This window comes from Notechis scutatus, chromosome Z (assembly GCF_049901735.1).
Source record: "Notechis scutatus isolate UNSWTSFEM ecotype Mainland chromosome Z, rNotScu1.2, whole genome shotgun sequence".
NCBI classification, from domain to species: domain Eukaryota; kingdom Metazoa; phylum Chordata; class Lepidosauria; order Squamata; family Elapidae; genus Notechis; species Notechis scutatus.
Window position 1 is genome coordinate 44,723,311 of NC_142025.1, and position 24,900 is coordinate 44,748,210.

A 24,900-nucleotide genomic window follows, 5' to 3' on the forward strand; every position below is an offset into this window, starting at 1 on the left:
TGATGAGGAAATAGCTCCCTCAAAACTATCATTCAGTATGTATCACTCAGAATCCAAACCTTCTGTAGAAAACAAGGCTTAAACTATAAAAAGAACTCATTTGAACTGAAACTATGTCCATGCAGTGGAAGAATAACTGAAACAGTGGATCACATTATTCTGTATTGCCCTCTCTTTGCAGGTGCTCACCAGGAATTATTATCTATACTCTTTACTAAATATCCTGCCCTCCTGACTTGTATTACTTTAATTTGTTATTATCATATCAATCTGATATTTTATTTCCTTCGCCACAGTTTTCTAGTTTATATAGCATGATATATTGTCTCCTCTAATCCTTTTCAGATATTTTAGATAGAACAATTATGTTTTTCTTTATCCTAACTGTGATTTTTGTGTCTTATCCACTGCTCTATGACAGAATAAAAATCGATCGAGTGATTGAAGCAAGCCTTTAAAAAAGCCTTAGAAAAACAGAATCTTTTTTTTTCCCCTCCCCAAAGGCCAAAAAAGAATAAGGGAAATTGAAGAATAAGTCCCTTGCAGAATATACAACTAATAAATATACAAAAAATAAAATAACTTGAGTCTAAGCAAAGGGGAAAAATATAAACTGAAAATGCTTTCCTTTCCAGATTTCACTATGCCCTTATTCAAACCTCAGTAATTATGTGAGAGGCTGATGAAATAATAACTAATTCCTGTCAGGAGTTCGCTTTCACTTACCACAAGCTCTTTATAACCCTTTCTGTCTCAAGGAGGTATTTCTGTCTTTCTTGCTCCACCAGGTGGCGATGGCGCTGCATGGGGTCTTCCAATCTTTTTGCTCTTTCCATCACTTTGTGGCTGATCTCCAGTTCTGCATTCCTCATCATGGCTTTTAATGTCTCCTGATTCTGAAGCTGTTACATTAAAAAAAAAAAATCAGTGTCAATTTGTCCTGCCTAACATCCATCCTATTTCAACACATCCCATTGCTCAGAAATGGGTTTGCATAAACAAGATTGCAGCTGAACACACTTAAAAAAATAATATATATCAATGCTTACACATTAAAAAACAAACAGGGGAAGCAGAAATGAGCATGAATGCTATTAATATATAAAGTATACATCCAAGTTCAGCAGAATATTGATTTAAAAAACTAAGTGGGTTTTTAAAAGGATTTTAATTTTTTTTTTTTAAAAAAGGCTGTAGATATAATTATCTTTAGCTTTATAAGCAAAACAGTCTAGCATGTTGTATCTATCACATTCTGATGTGTTGGGCAACAATTTTCTACAATTCAATTTTAGGCACAGATACAAATAAGAATCCAAAAAGGCTTTACTCTCTAATAACACAAAGCAGCTCCCCTTCCTGAAGATGGCACAAATGGGTCGTTGTTTGGATAGATCAGTCATTCAATTGGGTGATGAATATGAAAACATAAATAAGAAACCCACAAAATAAAATCTAAACAGTGGAGATAGACTCAAAAAGGATCCAGCAAAAAATGTGTGTGTGCGTGCGCGTGCAAGAGGAGGAGACAGAGAGATAGGAGGGGATGGAGGGAGGGAGGGAAGGAGAGGGAGAATGTATTAGATTTTAGTATACCTATTGGACAAAAAAGTCAAAATGGAAGCCACAACCATGTAATCAAGGCTTTGCCCCTTTTTATGTGCATTGTGGTCTTCCATTCCCTCCTGGCAAGCTCTTTGACAGCTTCAGAACATAGTAATGCTGACAGTTTGTATACTGATTAAAGTGCTGGTCTAGAAACAAGGAGACTAAGAGTTCTAGTACCTTTTTAGGTATGAAAGCTGTCTGGGTGATTTTGGGCCAATCATTCTCATTTAGCCCAATTCACCTGACAGGTTGGTGTTGTGCGGAAAATAGGAGGAGGTAGGACTATTATGTATGCTTGCCATTTTTAGATAGTTATAAAATTAATAAAGGCAGGATAAAAAAAACTAATAATAATAATCTAATAATAATTTGATGAGGCTCAAGTAAGTATCAAATGAGCTTTGCACCTTCTATTTTTCCTATTATCTCTATACAGAAGAGATAATTTGAAACACCAGGGCCTCCTATCAGATAACACAGTGATAACACAGATTCTGGGTGGCTATGAAGAAAAAGGCAATGAGGATCACCCAGGTTTAACTTGTTTTTTTTTTTTCCTGCAACATTTGTCTAGTTGAAATTTGTGAGCAAACAGACTACATTATGAAGAATTCAAGTAAGTGTAGGCGGTTTTGAGATTTAGAATTCAAATTAAGAGATTGTACAGTTTCCAATTAGCTAAGAAGGAAGGAAAGAAGGATTACAGTGGATCATATGGTTAAGTTTCAAGTTAGCCAAGTATTGTATCTAATGTTGTTTCTGTCTCCTCCCTCTTTTTTCACGTCTCATTGCAGCTCCTAGAATGATGTTGTCATTCTAAATGAGCACTGAAATCATATAATTTCAGTAATCCAATATTTCATATGGCTAAATAGATGCTTTCATTTTTCATTAGCACCTAATGATTTTGCTTATGACTCCTTGAAAAGAACTTCCAGCAAAGACAATGCTGTTATAAATCTCTGTCTGTCTGTCTGTGTCTGTCTGCCTGTCTGCCTGCCTGCCTGTCTGCCTGCCCCTCTCTATCTATCTATCTATCTATCTATCTATCTATCTATCTATCTATCTATCTATCTATCTATCTATCTATCTATCTATCTAACCAGGAAAACTACACTTGGTGCTTTCCAGATCTGTCCTAGATATAATATGATCATAATGGAGTCTACCTATTATGGTCACATGTTGTGATAGCCATTAAGCAAAAGAGCCTCACTTAACAACCTCCAATCCCAGCTCTTCCTGATGCAGCTGTTAAATGAGCATGCAGGTGTTAAGCAGAGGTTGGTTCGACAGGGGTAGACAAAGCCCTAGCGCAAACCAAGGCCTACCTACCCAAGGCCTTCCAAGGCTTCCTCTATCTCCCTGAGGCACCCCATGCTATGTTCCCTTTCCTATGGATACTACTCAACAACCCAAGGCAGCCCAAAACTGAGCAGCAGAAGCTACTGGATCGCCAGGTGGCTACCAAATCCCAAGGTGGCCTATAGCTGTGTAACATAAATTACCAGTGCTTGATGAGCTGCTAGAAAAAGGCCTAGGTCCAAAGCTCCAACAGCTCCTTGTGAGCTGGTAGCTTCTGCTGCCTGGCTCTAGGCTCTTTTCGATGGCTGGATGGAAATAAGGCTTGGGCCTAAAACCTCTAATAGCTCACCATGCGCCAATAGGTTCTTCTGCCAGCTTTAGGCTGCCTTGGGTGGCTGGATGGGATTTCAAAGGCCTGCAGGGACCCAGCAGGATGGGTGGTGGTGGGCCTCTGCAGCATCCCATTATAAGGGTGAACAGTCTCCGAAACGGGGTTGTAAGTAGCTTTGGGAGGGGACGGTCTATTGTATCTTCAAAGGGCCATTAAGTGATCTGTCGTACCTGAAGGACTATCTGTATGTCTTATCAGCCCGCGAGGCCAATGTATATAATAGTGAATAGTGAAGAAACATGGAATGTTCATCCAGCATATCTGAAGGCTGCTGGTTTTGGGAAAAGCGATAGCTTAAAATTAGTGCTTGATACATATTTTGTATTCGGGTTCAAGCAGCCCAACTATAATTTCCTGGACAAGCTCTAGAAAATATCTTTGCCCACAGACTTAGAAAGGAAACATGCAACAATATGTAACCTAAACTAGGGATCTGCTTGCAAGTAATGTAGGTTTTTAATGTAGGTTTTGTCTGTAATGTAAACGAATGTTTCTCAATGTTAGCAATGATAAGATGGGTGGGCTTCAACTCCCAGAATTCCCCAGCCAGCATGGTTGGCTGAAAGATTTTTAGGTCTTCTAGAATGGGCAGCAAACTTGTTTTTTTAACCAACATACAGACAGTAGAAAGAGATATTTCTATGAAGTTGACATAGGATATGGCTAGATTTCAAGACTCTGCAGGAACTGATTACTATTATCACAGCACTCTTTGTTTCTATAATATAAGTAGTCCTTGCTTAACAACCAATAACTTTTAAGCTGGTTGCAGTGTTGCGGAGTCATGTGATTTACAACTTGCCCCTCCCCCAAAACCAGCCTTTTCAGCAAAAAACGCCCATAGGAATGTATTGACTCACTTAATGACTGCCATAGTTACTTCACAACTACTGCAAAAAATATCGTAAAATTGAATCAGTTAGATGGGTGCCTCAACTTATGACCATCATCTTTTATGAAGAGAAGTCTAGACTTCATTACAGTCATAAGCTTGAAGCTTCCACTGATCAACTCATGAGTAGATATTTATACTCCTAGAAAAGGCTTATTATTATGTACCATCTCTGACTATGAAAGTCCTCTTTATTGCTTCTGTTTTACCTTTGGATGCCACTGTCAGATGCAGCATTATTGATCTTCTCAGCCAATTACAGGTTGGCTAGAGAAAGAACTGGGAAAGCATTTAGTGATTTGACCCTCTTTCTCGTACAATGAACAGAGGCCAAGGTTTTTAATTATGCCACACATTAACCCGATCACTGATCCAAATAATGATCTCACTATCGATAGGCAGTTATGGCTTTTTGCATTTCTGCTTTTACGACCTCACCCTCCCTCTCTGTCCACAAAACACTGAAGACCAAAAGATGAGATAAACAATCCCAAAACAAAACAAAAGGCCAATGCTTTGTACTTTGTACTTTGAAACCAACTGGCCATTAAGATGCCTTTAGCCCTTTTCCATAAATATTTACGTGTTGTTTTCATTGTCATTTGGCCAAAGAACAGAACGAACTATTCTTGCTTGCTTCTATTGTTTGTGATGAAGGATACTGAAAGCACATGTCCTTAGAATCAACCTTGGCTGCATATAGACACATATTTGTACATTATGGAGGATCACTGGATAAATGCTCTTACCATATTCATATGTATGCTGAGAGAGAAAAACGTGTTAACTTCAACATCTCTGAAGCAAAAAGATACTTCAGATTCTTTTCCACATAGTTCACTGTATTCTTTAAAACATATATTTTAAGATGTCTATGGAGACTCTCAGGCATCCAGGTCAAAGTTGTCCCCAAGGTGCTATCTTTCAAAATGGCAACTGGACTTTTTGGTTTTGCTGGAAGATGTTTGGCTTGTCATCCAAGAAGCTTCTTCATTTCTGACTGAATGGTGGAGAATGGAAGGATTTATATACCTTGCAGTCATGTGGTTGTTATCCCTCTTTGACTGCATGACAGCAAGGAATATAAATCCTTCCATTCTCCACCATTCAGTCAGAAATGAAGAAGCTTCTTAGGTGAGAAGCCAAATGTCTTCCAGCAAAACAAGAAAGTCCGGTTGCGTTTTGAAAGAAAGCACCTTGAGGGCATGTACTTTAAGATATTAATATATCTTAAATAAGATATCATTCTTGTGTGAGTAATAACAAGAATTTAAATTTTAAATTACTATAAATAACTCCTGGAAAGATCAGAACAAGAGCACCAACATAGACAATGACTCTAAATAAAACAAAAACTCATGTTTTTATATAGGAATCCTAAAGAATACACATTAATGAGCATAAATTAGTTCTGATTAAATAGTTGAACATGTCTTCTTTACAAAATTGATGATTTGGTTGTCATTCTCCTCAGATAAATGTGAAAAGATGATTTGGGTTGTTATTCTCCTCAGATAAATGTGAAAAGCCAATCAAAAGAACCATCTTGTGAATTTTTCAGCCACTGAAGGAATTTGGGAATCTAAGAGAGACTACCCAGAGAGGAGGCAGTCTAGATGACCTTACAGAATAACAGAATTGAAAGGGAGCTTGGAAGTCTTCTAATCCACTCTCCCTGCCCAAGCTGTAGACCCTATGTTATTCTGAACAAATGGCTGTCCAAAATCTTCTTAAAAACCTCTAGTGATGGAGCACCCACAACTTCTGAAGGGAAGCTGTTCCACTGATTGTTCTCACTGTCAGGAAATGTCTCATTAGTTCTAGATTGGATTTCTCTTTGATAAGTCTCTCTACATTACTTCTTGTCTTGCCTCCAGGTGCTTTGGAGATTAAGTTGCCCCCTTTTTCTTTGTGTCAGCCTCTCAATATTGGAAGACTGTTATCATGTCAACCCTAGTCCTTCTTTTTGTTAGAATAATTCCTGAAACCAGCCATCATACATTTTAGCTTTTGGATCCCTCAATATCTTTGTTGTTCTTCTCTACACTCTTTCTAGAGTCTTTTTTTAACTATTGTGCTGTTCTCTTTTTATCTATTCTGGTGATAATAGATAAAAGAATTAGATACAGTATTTTTATATGTGGTCTTACGTAAGCAGTGTATAATGGTGCTAGTATTTCACTAATGTTGATATTATTTCTCTGTTGATGAAACCTAGGAGTACATTGGCATTTTGGCAATGCAGCATGCTACTGGCTCACATTTAAATGATTATCCATTAGGACTCCTAGATCGTGTTACAATATGAACTTGCCCTAATCAAAATAAAAACCAAAAGCAGGCTTGCAAAATATATATTTTAAACACTACAATTTAATGTTTAGACATCCTTAAAATATATGTCTTATTTATTTGTTTTAAAATAGGCAACGTTCTAAGCTTTATAAACATGATGATATAACATATGTTATCAGGCTGGTGAGATGGATAAAGGGTAAACTTCAATTTTCACCAATCAGTTGTATCTTTAACATTTTAATTTATTCATAAGAATAACTACGGCAGCCACATCTTTATGGTATATGACTGTTGCTCTATTGATCTTACCTTCCTTTACAAACAAACCTTTAATGTGATGTTTACACTAATAATTTGAAAGAATATTCAGAGTAACTTTCAGAGAAGTATCTGATCAATTTGTTGCAGAAAAGCAACATAAACTTTGTGTAATCTAAAAAATGGCACATTGATAAGTGTTCTATTAAATTTCTCTGAGGCTTGTGCCATCATGACTATCTCTTTGTTTTTTTTAAAGAAGTTCAAATTAAAATGTGTTTGCATTTTGGTACTCATTTCAAAAAGTATATTCCTCAGCAATTTTACATCAGATACTCAAAATAATTTTCTAACAAGGGTAATTTTGGCAAAGTACACTATAAAATTAGGAAAAGTGAATTTTCAAATGTAACTAAGATTTAGTTTGTGGATGGGTCTGAAAATGCAAACACAGATATGCTTGCACCTCACTGGATGCCTTCTCTGATATAACAATACCTGTAACTGCCTGATCTGGAGAAGCTGAAGACGGAGATCAGATACGTTGCGTTTCATGTTAAGGAGACTGAATTGCATGGCTGCGGAATTTGATGGAAGAGAATGGCGGGGGCTTTTACTGGAAATCTCAACTTCTGCTAATGAATTCTTCCCAGTGAAGTCATGAGTGGATCCTAAAAATAAAGATAGGCAAATGACTCCATTAATAACCTTACTTCCCTCTCTTCTATTCCTCTTTCAATCATTAAAAATTGGAGCTCCCATGGATCACTTAATAAACTTGTTGTTGTAAAAACAGTATCAGAGATTAGAATATAATGGGCACAATGGTTGACTGATGTGTTGACAGAGAACAGATGAGACAACAACAAAAAGAGAATCATTGTCAAAATATAATTTATATATAATGTAAACAAACCTGGGACTTTTTTTCTGCTCAGATATTTAATGAAATCTAGTCTACTAGATTCTGACAAATTCAGTAACATCTATAAATAAGCCTGAATTATATATATGATACTGAATTTGTCAGAATCTAGTAGGTTGATGATTAGATTTCATCAAATATCTGAGCAGAAATACACACACACACACACACACACACACACACACACACACACTGTAGTCACTACCACTTGATAATATAAATTGATTCTTTCCTTCATGACGGTTAGTCAGTGTGTTTGGGACTTAGATATATCTTGAAGTCCATTCTTAGGTACGGAAGCTCCCTGAGTAATTTTAGGACCATTCACATATTCTTAGCCTACTCAACCCCACAGAGATAATGTTATAGGAAAAAACAAAAGGAAGGAGCACAATAACAGTGCCTTCAGCTTCTGACAAAACTTGTAAGAATTGGATTTGGTCGAGGTCCAATTTCTGGAGTTTGTATTATCCACTTGATTTATGAATTATGATATTATGCAAGTCCAGGCAATTCTGATTCATTTAATAAATTATGATTTGACATGAACCCAGCCAGAGGAAAAGAAGTGCTGCATAGTAAAAAGAGAAATTAGTAATAGGTGGAACCAGATAATATATCCTTGAGTTTGAGGGATTAGAGGCTTAGTCTGCAGCCAGAGCTGTTTCTTTTACTTACCACCTGCAGCTACATTTTAGCATGATGTTCTGCTTTCCTGATATTATTTTTTTTGATATTGCTGTCTTTGCTGCATCACACCACCCTCAACCTCTTAGACTTTCTCAGCTTTAGCAACTGTAGAAAATGTAGACTTCAATGGACAGACTCCCCTAATTTACTGGCTGGGCAATTCTGATGGCTGAAGTCCTTCCTCAAGTTGCTAAGATTGAGAAACACTGCTCTAAATAACCCATCAAAGTACAAACCAAGAACAGCTACAAAAAAGGAGGGAAAAAAAGAACTGATAATCTACATTAACACTTTATGGCTTATACCAATCCCTTTAGTGGCATAATAGTTTTTGTTCTTTTTTTAAAAAAATAAAACCCCTACACTTTTTATTGAGCCATTTTCAAACAGACATTCATAAAATAAAATAAAATAATTTAGACCTACATAAAATAATCTAAGATAAAAGTAAACTGTATACACATTTACACAAAAATAAAATATATACAAGAACAAAAGGAAAGGAAAACTTTAAACCATAAGAAAATACAAAAGAACATATAAATAAAACCTATAATTATAGGTATATAAAGTTCACCTGATTCTATAAATATTTAAGAAGAAAAACTAAGCTTTTAATATTGACCAAGCCTGTTCAAAAATGTTTTCTTAAAGGGAGAAAACATGACATTTTCAGACTAACAGATTTTGCTCAACAATGCTAAATCATAAAGTTAGACACAGAATTAAAGGAGAAATTTGTCCTTTCTGTTTGGAATTGGAATTTTTTTTGTTATGAGCATGAAAAACACATCTTTGTTCTGAATAATTCATTTTGTTTTCATATTATTTTCTTCCATTACTTTCCTCATTATCAGTTGGAATCCAGAATTGGGCAAGGCATGTTGCTGAGTGGGAAAATCTTAAACCTCTTACAATGGAGTTCATTCTTGACTGGTTAGGTCATACTTTTATTTTTCAATTCAAGCCCCAAACCTCACTATATTTAGTTTTAAAGGAAGCCTAAACATTGCACAGAACTGTTTTTCCGGCCTTGGTTTTCCATTGTTTCAAAATTTTGAACATCAGTGAAGTTGCAGATGGGCTTGATTCCAACAATAAAAAAAAATCTGAATGATAGTTTTTCTGTCAAGCAATTAAAGTTTAAAAGGAATTTCCCATCTTGAAAGGGGAAAATGAGGTGAGGGAAAATAGCTCGTTTCTCTGCAATAGGTCATGTGTTTTCCAGTTGGCATTTTGTTTGGATGATGTTTCAGCAATATAAAAAGGACTCTTACGTAATCTTTCATGCGAGAAATTAAAATGGCAGATGTAGATTCTTTTCTAGCATACCACACCCACCCAGCTGTGCCTGCCTCTTCAAACATGCAACCCTGGGCAATGCCATGTTTAGAGGCAGCTCTGTAGGCACAAAAAGAAAGAGAAGAGAGAGAGAAATATAATGCCTGAGCTCAAGGCTTGGGTATGCTGTCTTCCCAGGAGCGTATTCAGCGTAGATGTCTTCATGCAGTCTCTTTTAAAAGTCAATCCCTTTCCATGTACCTCCTTTATTACTGGAATTAATCATGGTATAAAATACAAACGAAAATAAAAATTGTGAGGAAATGGGAAAGGGAAAGAACTGACTTCCAACTTTTTCAGTGCAGTAAAATACAAAACAAAATTGCAGCTTCAACTTTACCAAATTAACAAGGACTAGCCATTTCTATCTCTATTTCTCTTCTTTATTTTATTTATATCCCATCTTTTGTATTTTTACAAATAATTCAAAATGGTAAACATATCTAATACTCCCCCTTCCTTTTATTTCCCCACCACAACCCTGTAAGGGTGGGCTGGATTGAAAAAGAGACACTGTCTTTCATGACTTAAAGTGAGATTGGAACTCTAGGTTTTTAGGCTGATCTAAGGACTAGACCAGGGGTCCCCAACCACCGGTCCGTGGACCGGTCCCGGTCCGTGGAACAAGTCCTACCGGGCCGCTGGCTTGCTGGGCGCCGCCATCTTGTTTTGATGAAAAAGTGCTTCCGGTGAGCTCACCGGAAGCACTTTTTCATCAAAACAAGATGGCGGTGCCCAGCTGATGTCGGTACCGGGCCGCGCCATAAAAAAGGTTGGGGATACCGGGCCGCGGCGTAAAAAAGGTTGGGGATCACTGGACTAGACTATGGGTTCACAACTCCTGTTGGGAACTGGAAGTGGTAGGTAAGCACAGAAAGCTTCATTTGCGCATGCACAGGATCTAGGTTGCACATATGAAACTATCCCCTCTCCCCCCCACCACAGCCACTGGTCTGTGGAGCCAGGAAAGTTGGGGATTGCTGCACTAGACCACCAACTGGCTCTCTAAAGTAGATTAGTCAGTAAAACCCAAAGTTAAATTTTCATTCTTTTTCTGTCTCAAGCACTAAGAAGTGGTTTCCAAGTAGAAACAAAGTGGGATATGTTTTCTAATTAAAACAGTCAATTTTGCCAACTTTGAAAGGCCTTTTAATGACTCTGAGGAGGCACATTCAAATGCCAGGCTTAGTGATAGCAAATAAACCGGAGGCTGAAATTCTTGAAAGCATTTTTCCAGGAAGGACTTCCAATTTATCACTTGTAAAAAAAAAAAATGATACATTTTTTGAAACACCTCAAGATGTTGTAGCTCTTTACTGGTTTGGAAAACCAGCTCTACACTTGTTCAAGAAAGATGGGCATTGAATTGATAGGATGAGTTAATTATTTTATATGCCCAAATTCTTTATCAACCAGGTATTGTATATTGTAAAACACCCCCTGAGGACACAGGACACTTCTGGAGGTTATGTGGTTGAGTGCTCTGTGCTCTTTTCTTTGCAGACCAACATTTTATATACTCTTGCATTCTGAAGGGAAATAGACCAGGTAATATAATAAAAATGATTTTGTTTGAATTTTACTCTTTACATCACTACATTCCATTGTAACTGTCCCAAAATCACAGGAATCCAAGGCAGAATTTTATGTTTCCTTGGACAAAAAGCATTACAGATTTACAATGTCTTTATAATGCTTGTTCATACAAATTAAACATAGAGCTATAGAAGAAGAAAACAAACTAAACAATTAATCTCAGTACTGCAAAAGACTATCATCTTAGGATGCTTCATATTTAGCAAAAACAGTATCTTGCTTTCTCTCCAGTTTCATGAAATTCCTTGGCTCCTTGGCCAGATTCTTAACAGTTGAAAGTATTATGGCACATTCAAATTTTTATGTTGATTCCCAGAATTTCCTTTAAGGTAAAATGAATTCTGTTGTACTTATCACATCACAAGAAAGCTTACCTGCCTTCTCAGCACTGCTCTTACTTGTTACAATTTTGACCATCTTCTCACTAAATGGAAGAAAAGTAGATAATAATTATATTAAAATCATCTTGATGTTGTCAGATAATGCAAACTATTTAAATAATGAACTATCAATGCTTTTGCTTATAATTTTAATCTAAATTACATCTTGACTAGAATATAGATTGCCTTGTAATTTAATTACTTGCTATGTTCTATGATCTCACTTTAATATATAGTTTTAAAGAAGAGTAGAGGTCCACCACCAAAAGAGATGATTAATTGAAATGTTAATCAGAAGAATAGGGCAAATCTCCATGAATTACTGTTGTTTCTACTTTATCCAACTTTCTAAAATGTGAATTTGAAATCTTGACTCAAGTGAAACCAACAAGGTCAGGATTTGTCCTGGGACATTCCTTCCCACACCACCCCCATGGTGATCATTAATATCATTACAATGAAATAGATTTAATGATTTTATTTCATTTTGGGGTTTTTTACCTAGAAGGATCTTTGCTATTACTTGTATTTGGCCCTTTTAAAAGCGCAGATTGAACAAGGCCAGTTAAACTGGCAATCTGTTTTTCCATGGCTTGCATCCTCTCTCTGTAAGACAAGAGAATCCTTGGTTAAAGCCAAACACAGTCATTTCCATGACTTGATTTTCTGAAGGGAATGAGGATCACAGAAAATTACCATGGAGTTTCTTTTATAGTCTGTGAACATCCATTTGCATGTATCATGTGACAAAAGGCCAATTGATTTATGTACACTCATACAAACACACAGACCCAACATGACTATCAGACTAACATTCCTGTATAACCAACAGTATATCTCATTGACCATACAACATTCCATGAACACTTACAGACTCAAGATTTCCCATCCAACAAGGTCAATAAATATTTATCAATATTTGACTATTGACAAACGAACCAATCAGAAATTTAAACCTATTTTTTTTGTAAAAAATATTCTATTCCACAATTTTTTTAACTTTGGCAAATTTGAGTGGATTTTAGCTCTCATGATTCCCTAAGTTGGCTGGGGAATTCTGGGGATTGAAATCTATACATCTTAAAATTGCTAAGATTGAGAAACACTGGTCTATGATATTAGCGTTTCTTGGTTCCTTATCTATGTCTGGTAGCTTCTGCTGCTTCCTCTTTTTGACTGAGTTAGAATTTCTTTCTTCAAAGGGAAGAATCATCTGAATTTTCTCAAGTTCTTGCACTCCCTATCTTAAATTCATGTCATAAACGCCTTGACTGGATTTCTCCTGTTTTGTCCCTCTCCCCAAGTCTTCTTTGCCTCATTCTGAGGAACCAAAGTTTAAATAAACCCAAGTATGAAAAGAGATAGGTACAATTACAAGGGAAAACTTCCAATCTTTTTATTGCATGCTCTTATTTTACAGTAAGTCATTATGCAATAAAAATGTTTATTGCATAATGAAAATATAGATAGAATAATATTGAAATGATGACATTTTCTCATTCAATGACAGAGTATGGAGGGAAAGATATTTGAACAGAAGCTATATCAGTCATAGCACCAAGTTATATTTCTATACTTGCTTCTGACTGTTTTTCTTTTTTAGACGAACCAATATTGGATAAAATATTAGTTCCCAGAATTCCTCCTCATCAGCTATGTTAGATAGGGCTACTGAGAGTTGTAGTTCCGAATCATATTAATTTTGGAAATCAAATATTGTCATTGTCAAAATGTTGTCTGGGGAGTAGGAAAATCCTCATTCAAATCCTTGATCAGTCAAAAATTGTTCTTCAGGCAGACATGAACCTTCAAAATATGAACTCCCTGAAGAAATAGTGGCATAAATGTAACTGATAAACAAAATTTTCTGATCCTGTACAGAGGCAGATAGGCACTGACTTATATCTTAACCATTATTATTTAGTTTGGCTGATCATAGCTCAGAGTCTTTCTTGATCTTTCCTCATAAACGGAGCTGCACTTGGAACTTTCTAAATTAAACCTAATGGTCTCCAGCTTTTGCACTGCAATTCACATGTGGCTACCAGAACTAGGCTGCAAAAATCCAGATGCTAACTAGATGAGTTATTTATTGATATTTGGATTCTTGGTGCTCTCTGAGTTTGCTTTCTTGCAGATGTTTCATTACCAAACTAGATAACATCAACAGTTATTTATGTTTATACCCCACTGCAATCCCTTAGGATTTCTGGCAGCTCTACAAGAATACGTGAATAATTAAAAGATCTGTAGACCAAATAAAATGAAAAAAAATCCGTGAAACATCCAAAATTAAAATAATTTGAAATCAAGCATTAAGTCCAAAATGCTCTCCAAAAAAATCCCATTTCCAACTCGGACTCTTGGGCTCCATCAAACCGAGCTCTCACTGTCTGGAGCAATTATGTATAGAAAAACCTGTTAGTCCAATTCATACCATCTAGATCATTGGTCATAGAGGGCTGTCCAGTAGTTGGCCCTTTAAACCACAAGCCAGTTGTATATGTCTAGAGGGAATTGCTTAACCTCCTTAATGAGGAGGCTACCTCAGGTAAGGTTGGAAATAGTGGTATTTAGCTATGGTTATAATTATGTTAGGATTTTTAAAAACTATGTTATAGGTAGAACTCTCTCTATCTTCTCTTGGTATCTTTTACAAAGCTTTAATCTTGGAATTGCCTCATGTCCTTCTAAGCCCTTCTCTCAACTTGGCTGAACTACAGATTATTCTGCTTCTTATAATTTAGCCAGACCTAGGGATACGGCAAAGATCTCCCCTTCAATCCATAGCTGGTTCTCCAGCGGGTTGGTGAAAAAGGGAGAAATGGAAAGCCGTGTTTGTCTATGCAACAGGAAAGCGATCTAATTTTCCAGTTACCACTCATCCCAAGGTAAGGGTTATGTAAGAACCAAAGAGCTTCAGACAGAGTGGTTGGTTTGACCCTGTAGGTGCCTTGCCCTTATTACAGAGCCAAAGGCTAAAATGTCCGAAGGCTACCACTGGTAAATAGGAGCTGACAACTCTTTTGACATCAAGTCAAATATAAACGCTGCTGATCAAAATCCAAATACACTTTTTTGGCTGCAGTAGTGTACCATCAAAAATACCTGCCTTTTTCATGAAGCACCTTTTACAGTAGGTCGGTATGAAAATCCCTTCTGGCTGAGAAATGAAAATTTGTGAGATCAAGGAATGAAGCACGATAGTAGAAGAGGCTATCAGTTAAGATTAAGCATCATATTAGGAAAGGAAAGAAAAATATCATTCTTGTTTTAGATCATGCAAAATCTGAAATAATTTTGAAGAGCAAAAGGAAAACCTTTTCCTGGCATCCTTCTGAAGCTCCAATAATGGGCTAGATTGATTAGGCCTTAAATTCAAAGGAAGACTCAAATTTAGAACTTTTACATCTTTGCTTTTTTAATTAAAACAATCAAAATTCCTCATGATTTAGACACATAGTATGAAGACTTAGCTTTTTTGAGAAGTATGTAACATTCAAGATAGCTAAGGAAAACAGAAGAAATGGACAACCATCAGCAAAGTGAATGGATTAAATTACTGCAGTTATGGGGGTACTATTGGGAAATCTAAAGGACCAGTTGTGAACAGATCATCATGGAGAAATCTATCTATGTGGTCACTAAGAGGTAACACAAACATGGTAACATATAATCTATCAATCAATCAGTTAGAAGACTATTATGGTAGAAGGCCACAAACCACTATGCAAGTAGTTCTCAACTTATGATCACAATTCAGCCCAAAATTTATGTTGCTAAGTGAGACATTTGTTAAGTAAATTTTGCTCCATTTTATGACCTTGTTTAGAGAATCACTTTAGTTTTTAAGTTAGCAACATGATTGTTAAGTAAATCTGGCTTTTTCATTGACTTCTTGTTCAGAAGGTTGCAAAAAGTGATTACATAACCTTGAGACCCTTCAACCGTCACAAATATAAGTCAGTTGCCAAGTGTCTGAATTTTGATCACGTCACCATAGGGATGCTGCAATGATCATAAGTGAGAAAAATGGTCACGTCATTTTTTTCTGGACAATGGTAACTTTGAATGGTCACTAAATGAACTGTTGTAAGTCAAGGACTACCTGCATATTTCCGAGACCCCAGTTTGAAGACTTATCCATATTGGCAGTATCTTTTTTTTAAAGATACAGTAATGTTTGTTATAGAATAACAATTTTCCTGTCTTACTTAACTAAAGATAATTTAAGGTCATTATAATTCATTAAATTGATCTCCCTACTGGACCTTAACACTATTTAAGTAATGCTGTGATTCCTCATTTCTAGAAGCCTTTTAGGCCTTTCTTTTCCTTTCTTTTTATATTTATACTGACAAAAATACAAATCATGTTTGATAGAGACATAAATTAGAATGTCAATTGTAAAATCTTCTATCAAGTTTACATGCTCATTAGTTGTTGAGTGGTTGAGCTCTAATCAAATCAAGATGGATGATATTTCCTCAAAGATAACACGAAATTTGCAGAAGGTTATTTGCAGTATTTATGAACCTTTCAATTTTTTATTTTTTATCCTAATAAAATTCATTATTAGATCCCACCATGGTCTAATTGGAAGGTTTCTCAGAGAATAACAGGGAGATGAAGCAATGTTGACTTAGGAACAAAGGTTATGTTTTGCCATGAAGTGAGAGTAGAGAAAGGTCAGGACAACATTTATTCCACTCACCCACTATCAGTTAGAATAATTGGACCAAATACAGACTAATTGAATCTTTCCTCTGATGTTAATCTCAATTCATGGTTGGCAATAAACATCTATAGATACTTGGAGGTGGGTTTTTTTTTAATTAAAATTGAACCTGATGCCCTAAAACACCCTTCCCAATTTAGTTAGGGGTTCTGGGACTTGGTGCTTAACATGTCTGTAGACTATCATGCCTGTCAATTTCAGGCCTTGCTTTGAAGGGATTGACAGTCTGTGAAAATACTAGAATTGGCATCTGCTTTGCATTTGCCATGTCATACCACTGCTAATCAAACTGATTTCCCATATTATATGATTGCATTAAAATCTTGAAAACATTATGTTTTCTAGGTTGATTACCACATGAATTCACAAAACTGGTTTGCATTCAAAAGAATCTTCCTGAAAGGCACCACAACCACAAAAGCTTTTTTTTTTTTTTTTTTTTGAAAAACACCGCTCACAGAGAAAGGGAGCTGTAGAGGTTTACCCTGTGCTTCATTTGGCCCACAAGTCTTTATGTTGAGAAGCTCAACATTTGTCACTGCCAATTTGATCAGAATGCAAGTAAGCTTCCTGGGTGAGCATTTTATAAAATTTGCTCAAAGCTTCTTAGGCAATGCTAAATGTACAGGTAGTCCTCAACTTACAACACAATTGAGCCCAAAATTTGTTAAGCAATGGTGGGATTCAAATTTTTTTACTACCGGTTCTGTGGGCATGGCTTATTTGGTGGGTGTGGCTTAGGGTCACATTATTGGGTGGGTGTGGCTTGGTGATCATGTGACGGGGTGGTCATGTGACTGGGGTAGTCATGTGACTGGGTGGGCATGGCTTGGTGGTCACATGGCTGGCTGCATGGCTTGGTGGTCATGTGACTGGGTGGGTGTGGCCAACTCAATGTCACTCACGTCAAAGGGTGCCTCACCTGGCCCCTCCCCTCCCAGCCATTTCTTGTCACAACCAGCCTCAACATATCTATAGTTTTGTAAAAATGTTGTTCAACTTTTTTTGACTTTATTATCTACTATAGATGTACTTTAATAGATTACTGAAAGGAGGAAATGGCTCACATGCTTTGCCCAAAAGGGTGATAGGCAACAGGCTTTTAGGGGGCTGCCAGAAAGAGGGGGGGCAATGTATTTTCCAAAGCACCAGAAGGATGGAAAGTAATCAAGGAGAGAAGCAACCTAAAAGTAAGGAGAAACTTCCTGACAGTGAGAACAATTAACCAGTGGAACTGCTTGCCACCAGAAGTTATGGGTGCTCCAACACTGGAAGTTTTTAACAAAAGACTGGACAGTCATGAAATGGTATAGGGTTCACCCCAAGGTCCCTTCTAAGTGTTATTTTGTTATTCTGACACCTTTCCCAGGACCTCTACTCAGATTTTGGCATCCTCAGAGTTTTCCTGCCTGAACACGAAAACTCTGAGGAGGCCAAGGGGGTTGGACTAGAGCAGGGATCGCCAGCCTTTTGGACCTCAGGAACCACCAAACTCATAATTTTAGATCCCAGGGACCACTAACTGGTTCTGTGGGCATGGCCTAATTTGTGGGTGTGGCTTGGTGGTCATGTGACTGGCTGGGTATGGCTTGTATGTAAATATTATAAATATTTATATAAATATTGAATTTTTAATAAAAAAGAGCAACTTTTACCTCAAATCAGGCAAAGCAGGCAGATTGAGTTGCTCACAGAATCACAGATTCATTCAGAGATCTATCTATCTGCCATTGGCTAGCTCAGTCTGTCACATAAAATTTGCTAGCAAGCAAACTCACAAAATTAACTCACAACACACCAAGCATGTAAATATTGATTTTTTTTAATAAAAAAGCAATTTTTATCCAAAATCAGGCAAAGCAGGCAGATTGAGTTGCTCACAGAATCATTCAGTGATCTATCTATCTGCCATCAGCTAGCTCAGTCTCTCAAATTTGCTTGCCGTGAGTCTGCACTGAATTTGATTGCAAGCAAAACTTCAGTCGTAAGGGAGGTTCGGCTGTGCTGAGCCGAAGATCTAAAGACTAGCTAGAAAGCAAGAAATCCAATCATTTCCTGCTTCCTAGCTAATCTAAATCTCCCCACACAGCAGAACAGATGATGGTCGGAAAAAGGAAAAATAGCAATTTAGCAGGCAAGTTTATCTGGTAAGGAGTGGGCGGGGAGGGTTCCCACGGGCCATGTGGACGACGCAGCCTTGTGTTTCTGCACAGCCTGGATTAATTGCTTTGGGGGGGTGCTCTGGGGGTGAGATTTCTCTGCGGCCCACCATAGTCCCTTTCAACTCTATTAAACGCACCTGTATTTATGCTCTGGACTATTGACATGTAAACCCTGAAAAATACCTGGGCAAAAGAAAGGCAGTAAAGTCACCCTAGGTGTAGGGACAGTGCAAAATATTAATATATGATAAATAATGGAACAATTAAAAATAATAGCAGAGCTTTCTCCCCCCCTCCTTTTTTCTTTCTCTCTTTCTCCCCTTCCTCTTTCTTTCTTTCTTTCTTTTTCTCCCTTTCTCTCTTTCTTTCTCTCCCTTCCTCTTTCTTTCTTGCTCTATCTCTCCCTTCCTTCCTTCCTTTCTCTCTCCCCCTTCCTCTTTCTTTCTTTCTTTCTTTCTTTCTTTCTTTCTTTCTTTCTTTCTTTCTTTCTTTCTTTCTTTCTTTCTTTTTCTTTCTTTCTCTCCCTTCCTCTTTCTTTCTTCCTATTTTTCTTTCTTTCTCTTTTTTCTTCTTTATTTCTTTCTCTCTCTTCCTCTTCCTTTCTTGCTCTTTCTTCCTTTCTTGCTCTTTTTCCTTTCTTGCTCTTTCCTTCTTGCCCTCCCTCCCTCCCTCCCTTCTTTTCCTTCCTTGTCTCTATCTTACACACACACATCTTTTCTGGGAAGAAATTATTGGGCGAATTCCAGAGCATTGAGTGGCGGGACGATGAAGAAAGCAGCAGCTCCGGAACATCCCTTTCAAAGCACACGGGTGGGCATGGCTATGGTAAGCAGCCCCAGGACATCCCGGCCTCCCTTTCGGGGCACAACAGCGGTGGTGGTGGTGGTAGGGGGAACAGCTGTGGCGGCATGGGGGGACAGCGGCAGCACGGGTATGGGAGAAGGGCACGGAGGGGCCCCAAAAGGAAGGGAGAACGCGAATGGCTTTCCTTCTTTCTCTCCACTCTGCTGGGGTGGAGAGGGGTGTGGACGTGCCCCGAAAGGGAAGAAGAAAGTGAACGGCTTTCCTTTTGTTTTCTCCACTCTGCTGGGGTGGAAAGGGGTGCAGAGGTGCCCCGAAAGGGAGGCCGGGAACTCCTGGGGCTGTTTCCCATAGTCAGACTGCAACCGCTGCTGCCCCACCCCTGCCCCCTGGACTGGCCCCAAAACGGCACCCCACCTTGGCCTCCTCCCACCCGGAAAGGTCCCAGGCAGTGGGGAAGAGGCACGGAAAGGCCCCGGGTGGTAGGCGAGGGCCTAGCGCAACTCGCAGGCTTACCTGTGAGCAGGCAGATCAGGGCTGTTCAGTTGGGGCTCAGGCAGCACGTGGGGAAGTCAGATTAGGCAAGCCACGAGGGCCCAGCGTGGCACATAGGGAGGAGTGACTGGGCGGGGCAACCAGTGGGTGGGCGAGCTGTGTGAGCGAGCATTAGATGGGCGGGGCAACTGAGTGACCGGGGAACCGGTTCGGGGCATGGGCAGCCAGAAGTTGCTACCGCTTCCACAACCCACACCAAATTCTTGCTACCAGGTCGCCAGAACTGGTGCAAACCGGCTGACTACCACTTCTGTTGTTAAGTGATAAATTTATGTTGTCAAGTGAGTTTTGCTCCATTTCACGATTTTTCTTGTCACTTTTGTTAAGTGAATCACTGCGGTTATTACATTAGTAACACAGTTGTTAAATGAATTTGGTTTCCTCATTAGCTTTGCTTGTCAGAAGGTTGCATAAAAGTGGTCGCATGCCCCAGGACACTGCAACCATCATCAATGTGACCCAGTTGTCAAGTGTCTGAATGTAAATTTCATGGCCATGGGAATGCTGCAATGGTCATAAGTGTGAAAAATGGTCATAACTCATTTTTTTTCAGTGAGATTGTAACTTTGAACAGTTACTAAGTGAATTGTTGTATTCAAGGACTATCTGTAAAAGCAGATTGACTTCTGGGATCTGAGGCAATTGTCTCCAAAAAGCTAGAGATGGCATTTAATGGACACAAAATTCCTCTAAGAACTATTACTCAATTTTTAAAGGAAGCCTCCCAACAATTTATTTTTCCAGACAATCCCTTCTTTTCCATGATGTAGTCAACGGCACAATAATGTCCTAATAATGACATTAGAAATCTGGAATCCATACTAAGTATAGAAAATGTCAACCACCCAGAGTTTGAAATGGGAGCCTCTCACATCAGGCAATATAGGAAAGCCTTTGACATAAAAAGCAAACCAGAAAGGCTGGTTCAAACATAATTATAAATAATATAATGGTTTAGCGGTGTGTGTGGACTTCGTTACTCTGGCGATTAGAAATAAGAACTGCAGGGATACCAACCCCAGATCTTATCACTAATTGATTTTGCAGTCTGAAAACCAAGTAAGACAGGCACTTCTCTCCCATCAAATTCCCTGCTTTGGAAATGTAATCTCTTCCCTTTTTCCCACCTTCTGATTCCCATAATCTTCAGGTTGATGTTTGCAAAATACTGCAGTTCATAAATGAGGAATATCTTTGAATAGGAATAACTACAAGGAAATGACCAAAGATGGGGTGGGATAACATTAAACTAAAACACCTGAAACATGATCGATTGTTAACATATATTGTGCATTATCTCTTTTCTAGTGACATGCCTCAAATATTCTACCTCACATTTTAATAATTCTACCGCTCCATAGAGTATATTTGAGTTAGCTTATGTTCAGCCAAAATTGACAGTAGGAACAGATGTGTTATGTTTCTTTTTTTAAAAAAAAAAACTTTTTTTTAGAAACTTCTGTGATCCCAGCAAATTACTTTACCTTTCATACAAGTTATTTAAATAAGCATATAATAGGCAGGGTTAGCTGGAACATCTCAAGCAGGATTGTATTAGCAGCTTCCTTGCTGGCTTGGCTGGCTCAGTCTAATGGCTGCCAAGCTCCTTGGCCAGCAGAACTGGTCCTTTATTAAAAAAAAAATGTTTGTTGACCTATTGACTATATTAAATATTTTAAAAGTCAGTTTGATTCTCCTTGTTTCTAACAAGATATATTTACCCATGCCTAGTCACCCACTGAAAATTGGAGTTTTGGATCCCCTTTTGCAGGTGATGTAAGTCAGATGGAAATAATATTTTGATAAAATTTACCTTTCAATTTTCTCAAACATGTTGTTTCCCCCCGAAAAACTCTTCTATCATTTCACCATAGATGGTGGTTCTGATGTATGTTATAAAGGGGTGAGGTTTCTATTGCATGGTTGAGATCTCCATATTGAGTGTTTTTTACTCTCTTCCTGAAAACTTTACTTCAGTAAATGAATTATAAATACTTTTTTTTTGCTAAAGAGAAAAAGCAGGTCTGAATAATATAAACGTGTGTCTGAAAACACAATGCAAGGGTGAATAAAAAGGTCTTTTGTGTCTTGTGGGGAATTGATTTGAAAATAATGTAAATGAGTATTCTAGCAATATTCATAAGCTTTCCTTTATAATTTCTCGAGTACTTTATTTTTTCTCATAAAATAAATATTGTATCATATTGTTTATGGTAATATATTCTCTTTCTCACCTCAGCTTTCTGAGTGGGAGGCAAGTGACTTCACCTCTGGTGGTCTAGTGGTGAAGATGCTAACCTCCCACTTGGAAGGTTGAGAGTTCAATCCTAGGTAGTGGCAGATGTTTCTCTATCAGGCGCAAAGAGAAAATATCTGCTGTGAGCTCTGTGTAGGAGTCAGGGAAAAGCATCTGGCCAGTAAATGCTCAGCTCCATCCAATTGCACCAACTCCACTCCAAATCAAGTAATTGAACGGTCATAAAAAGAAAAAATGTATTCTCTTTCTCCAATTTCAATTTCCATTCAAAATGAGTAAACAGCAAAATGCTAGATTCTTGTAGATAAATTTGAGCTTCTTGGTAGATGGATTGGGCAACTGGTATAGACAAGAAAGGAAAACCCTTCTTCATTCTATAATGAAGAAAATCCAACAAGTAAATATCAGATAAAACTGCTTATTCCCCCTGTTGTTAGTTTTAGATCATAAAAACAACCTAGTTAGTAATCTTCTTAACAAACAATTAAAGTATACATTAAAATAAGTCCTATATATTATACCATTAAGATATAGTACATTTCTATAAATAGAGCTTTTCTTTTTCTTCTTTCTTCCTATTATCTTAGGAAGTCTTAATTTGGTGTAATATACATTAAATGCTGTCTACTGTGTAAAACAGCTTATGATGATTATAAATATGCCTCCACCAATTTTTTTGTAAACATTAGCAAATAAATTTATCACTAAATGCATCATTTTCAACTACACCAGCATAACAAAATCATAATAGCAAGCACACTGGGGAAACCACTTTTTTGGAAGGGAGGGGAGATTATACCTTTCCCACCTATAACCCCCAGTGAAAGTTCCCCTTCTCATGCAACTGTAAATGTAGCTCTCTTTCCACCCACCACCCAACCCCAAAGCCAATAGCAATATGTGTGTTGTGGATCAGAACTGCAATACTGGCTATGGAGATAAAATGTGATCCTTTCTCCATATCTCCTATTAAATAAATATATTTTGAATAACTGCAAATGCCACTTTCAGTGTCATCTGTACTTTGGTCCAGATTGTGATTTCCAAACTATCGTTAGCAATGTGTTAGTGTCTGCTGAAAGACACATTTAGGTATTGGAATGTAAAAGGAAGGTATAGTTTCTATACTGATCTTTTGAAACCTCTGCTCTGGATCAAAGGCCAGACATAATGATGATTCTTCAAATGCCTGATGCAACATGTTCATTTGATCGGTCCCATTCTAAATACATGTCTGGCTTAAATCCAGAGCACCTTACTTCATCTTACCTGGTTTCATTCTCTTTTGGTACTACTGCTGTTCCATAGCCAAAAACCTTTTTGTCAGGAATCACAGGGGCCACCTCAGCCATGCCAGATAAACCTAGGGCATTTTGAGCTTTCCCTTCCACAAAGACAGGAGTGCCCGGATCTTTCTTGAGAGACTGTCGACCAGGGGATGACCTATCAAGGTGAATGGTGTGCGGTGACACTTGGTGTGTATGAATGTCTATCATTCGAATGTCAGCCACTCGGTGAGGAGAGGCAGGAGGTGTTTTGGAACTCAGAGTTGGCAAAAGACTCTCAGGATACTTCCTTGGTTTCTGTCGATAGAGTGATTGCTCCACAAGTTCTGCTTGCACGGGAGGAGCGCAGTAAGTGCCTGAAGACCTCATTGTGCTACGATGATAGGCAATGATGTGATCGGGTACATCAAGGGAATGTCCTGTATGTGAACTCGCAATGCTCATCCTGCCCTCATGGAACAAATAGGGATCAGCATACAGCCCCTCATTTCGGAAAAGAGTGAGGGTCTTGTTGCCCATGTCTTCATCTGGTTTCACATCCCTCCTTTCCAAGATGGCACTTGGGCTTGGTGAGATGGACCGTGATCCAGGGATGTTAGAAAGCCTATCCCGGGGAATGGTCGCATTGCCAGGGCCACTGACTGGCCTAACACCATAGGGGATCCGGGATGGAGAAGGGGGCATTGAATGTGGCACTGCCATAGGAGGAGGGGAGGTTGGAAGTGCATGAGGAGGATGTGAAATAGATCCTGGCCGAGAAGTATTTGGGAAGATTTCTCTCTGCATCTGCAAGATAAAGAAACCGACTTAGAAAGGCTTTTGCTCTTGTTTGGTCAATAGACGGTGATGATACAACAAGATCATTATCATCATCATTATCTAAACTTTCATTACCTGCAAAATAGTAAGATCACACAAAAAAACCCCAATGCCAAATATCAACAATACTAAAGACTCTTTCCCAAAGAGAAATAGTTTATTTTTACATCTACGAAGTAATGTATTAATATAGCTACATTACTTGGATTTCAAAAAGCTATTCGTTGCCGTTCAGAGACCAAAATTCACACTTTAGGTAACTTCCCCCTGAATAAGCCATCTGTTACATTGTGTGTACTTTAAGAGATAAAAGAGACAAGAAAGAAAGGTGGGGACTCTTGATTTTTAAATCAGATTTGAATTAGCTAACAAAACAAGAATCCCCTTCTGGATTCTGGAGTAAGTCTTGAGGAGAATAAGTCAATTCAATACCAGATGACTTCTATCTAGGCATGTGTTGAAGATCTGGGTTCATACCAGGTCAGTTTAGCCCACTAACCCCTTCCAGCTATCATGCACAGTAGCATTCTGAGTGGCAAAATCTCACACTTCTTGGAGAAGAAGTTCTGAGCCTTCTATTATTTCTGGAAATTTGTAT

The 24,900-nt window shown here is 38.0% G+C and overlaps 1 protein-coding gene and 1 long non-coding RNA gene across 24 annotated transcripts in view; both read right to left on the reverse strand.

The window, feature by feature from the left end:
- Window positions 1–24,900, reverse strand: part of KIAA1217 (KIAA1217 ortholog) — a 234,508-nt gene that overhangs the window by 28,262 nt on the left and 181,346 nt on the right. For 19 of the 23 annotated variants that reach the window (XM_087947723.1, XM_087947725.1, XM_026675686.2 and 16 more), the window contains 5 exons: window positions 23,467–24,269; window positions 12,186–12,290; window positions 11,679–11,728; window positions 7,251–7,423; window positions 727–902 (listed from right to left, as the gene is read on the reverse strand). In XM_087947723.1, the coding sequence (XP_087803849.1) occupies window positions 727–902; window positions 7,251–7,423; window positions 11,679–11,728; window positions 12,186–12,290; window positions 23,467–24,269 (1,307 nt within the window). The remainder of the gene's footprint in view (window positions 1–726; window positions 903–7,250; window positions 7,424–11,678; window positions 11,729–12,185; window positions 12,291–23,466; window positions 24,270–24,900) is intronic. The other 4 variants (XM_087947721.1, XM_087947719.1, XM_087947734.1 and 1 more) reach the window with 1 other exon arrangement.
- LOC148128837 (uncharacterized) lies at window positions 18,063–23,296 on the reverse strand. The gene is made up of 2 exons (XR_015746034.1): window positions 22,866–23,296; window positions 18,063–20,036 (listed from the first exon to the last, which is right to left on the reverse strand). It is a non-coding gene; the product is annotated as an uncharacterized LOC148128837 (long non-coding RNA).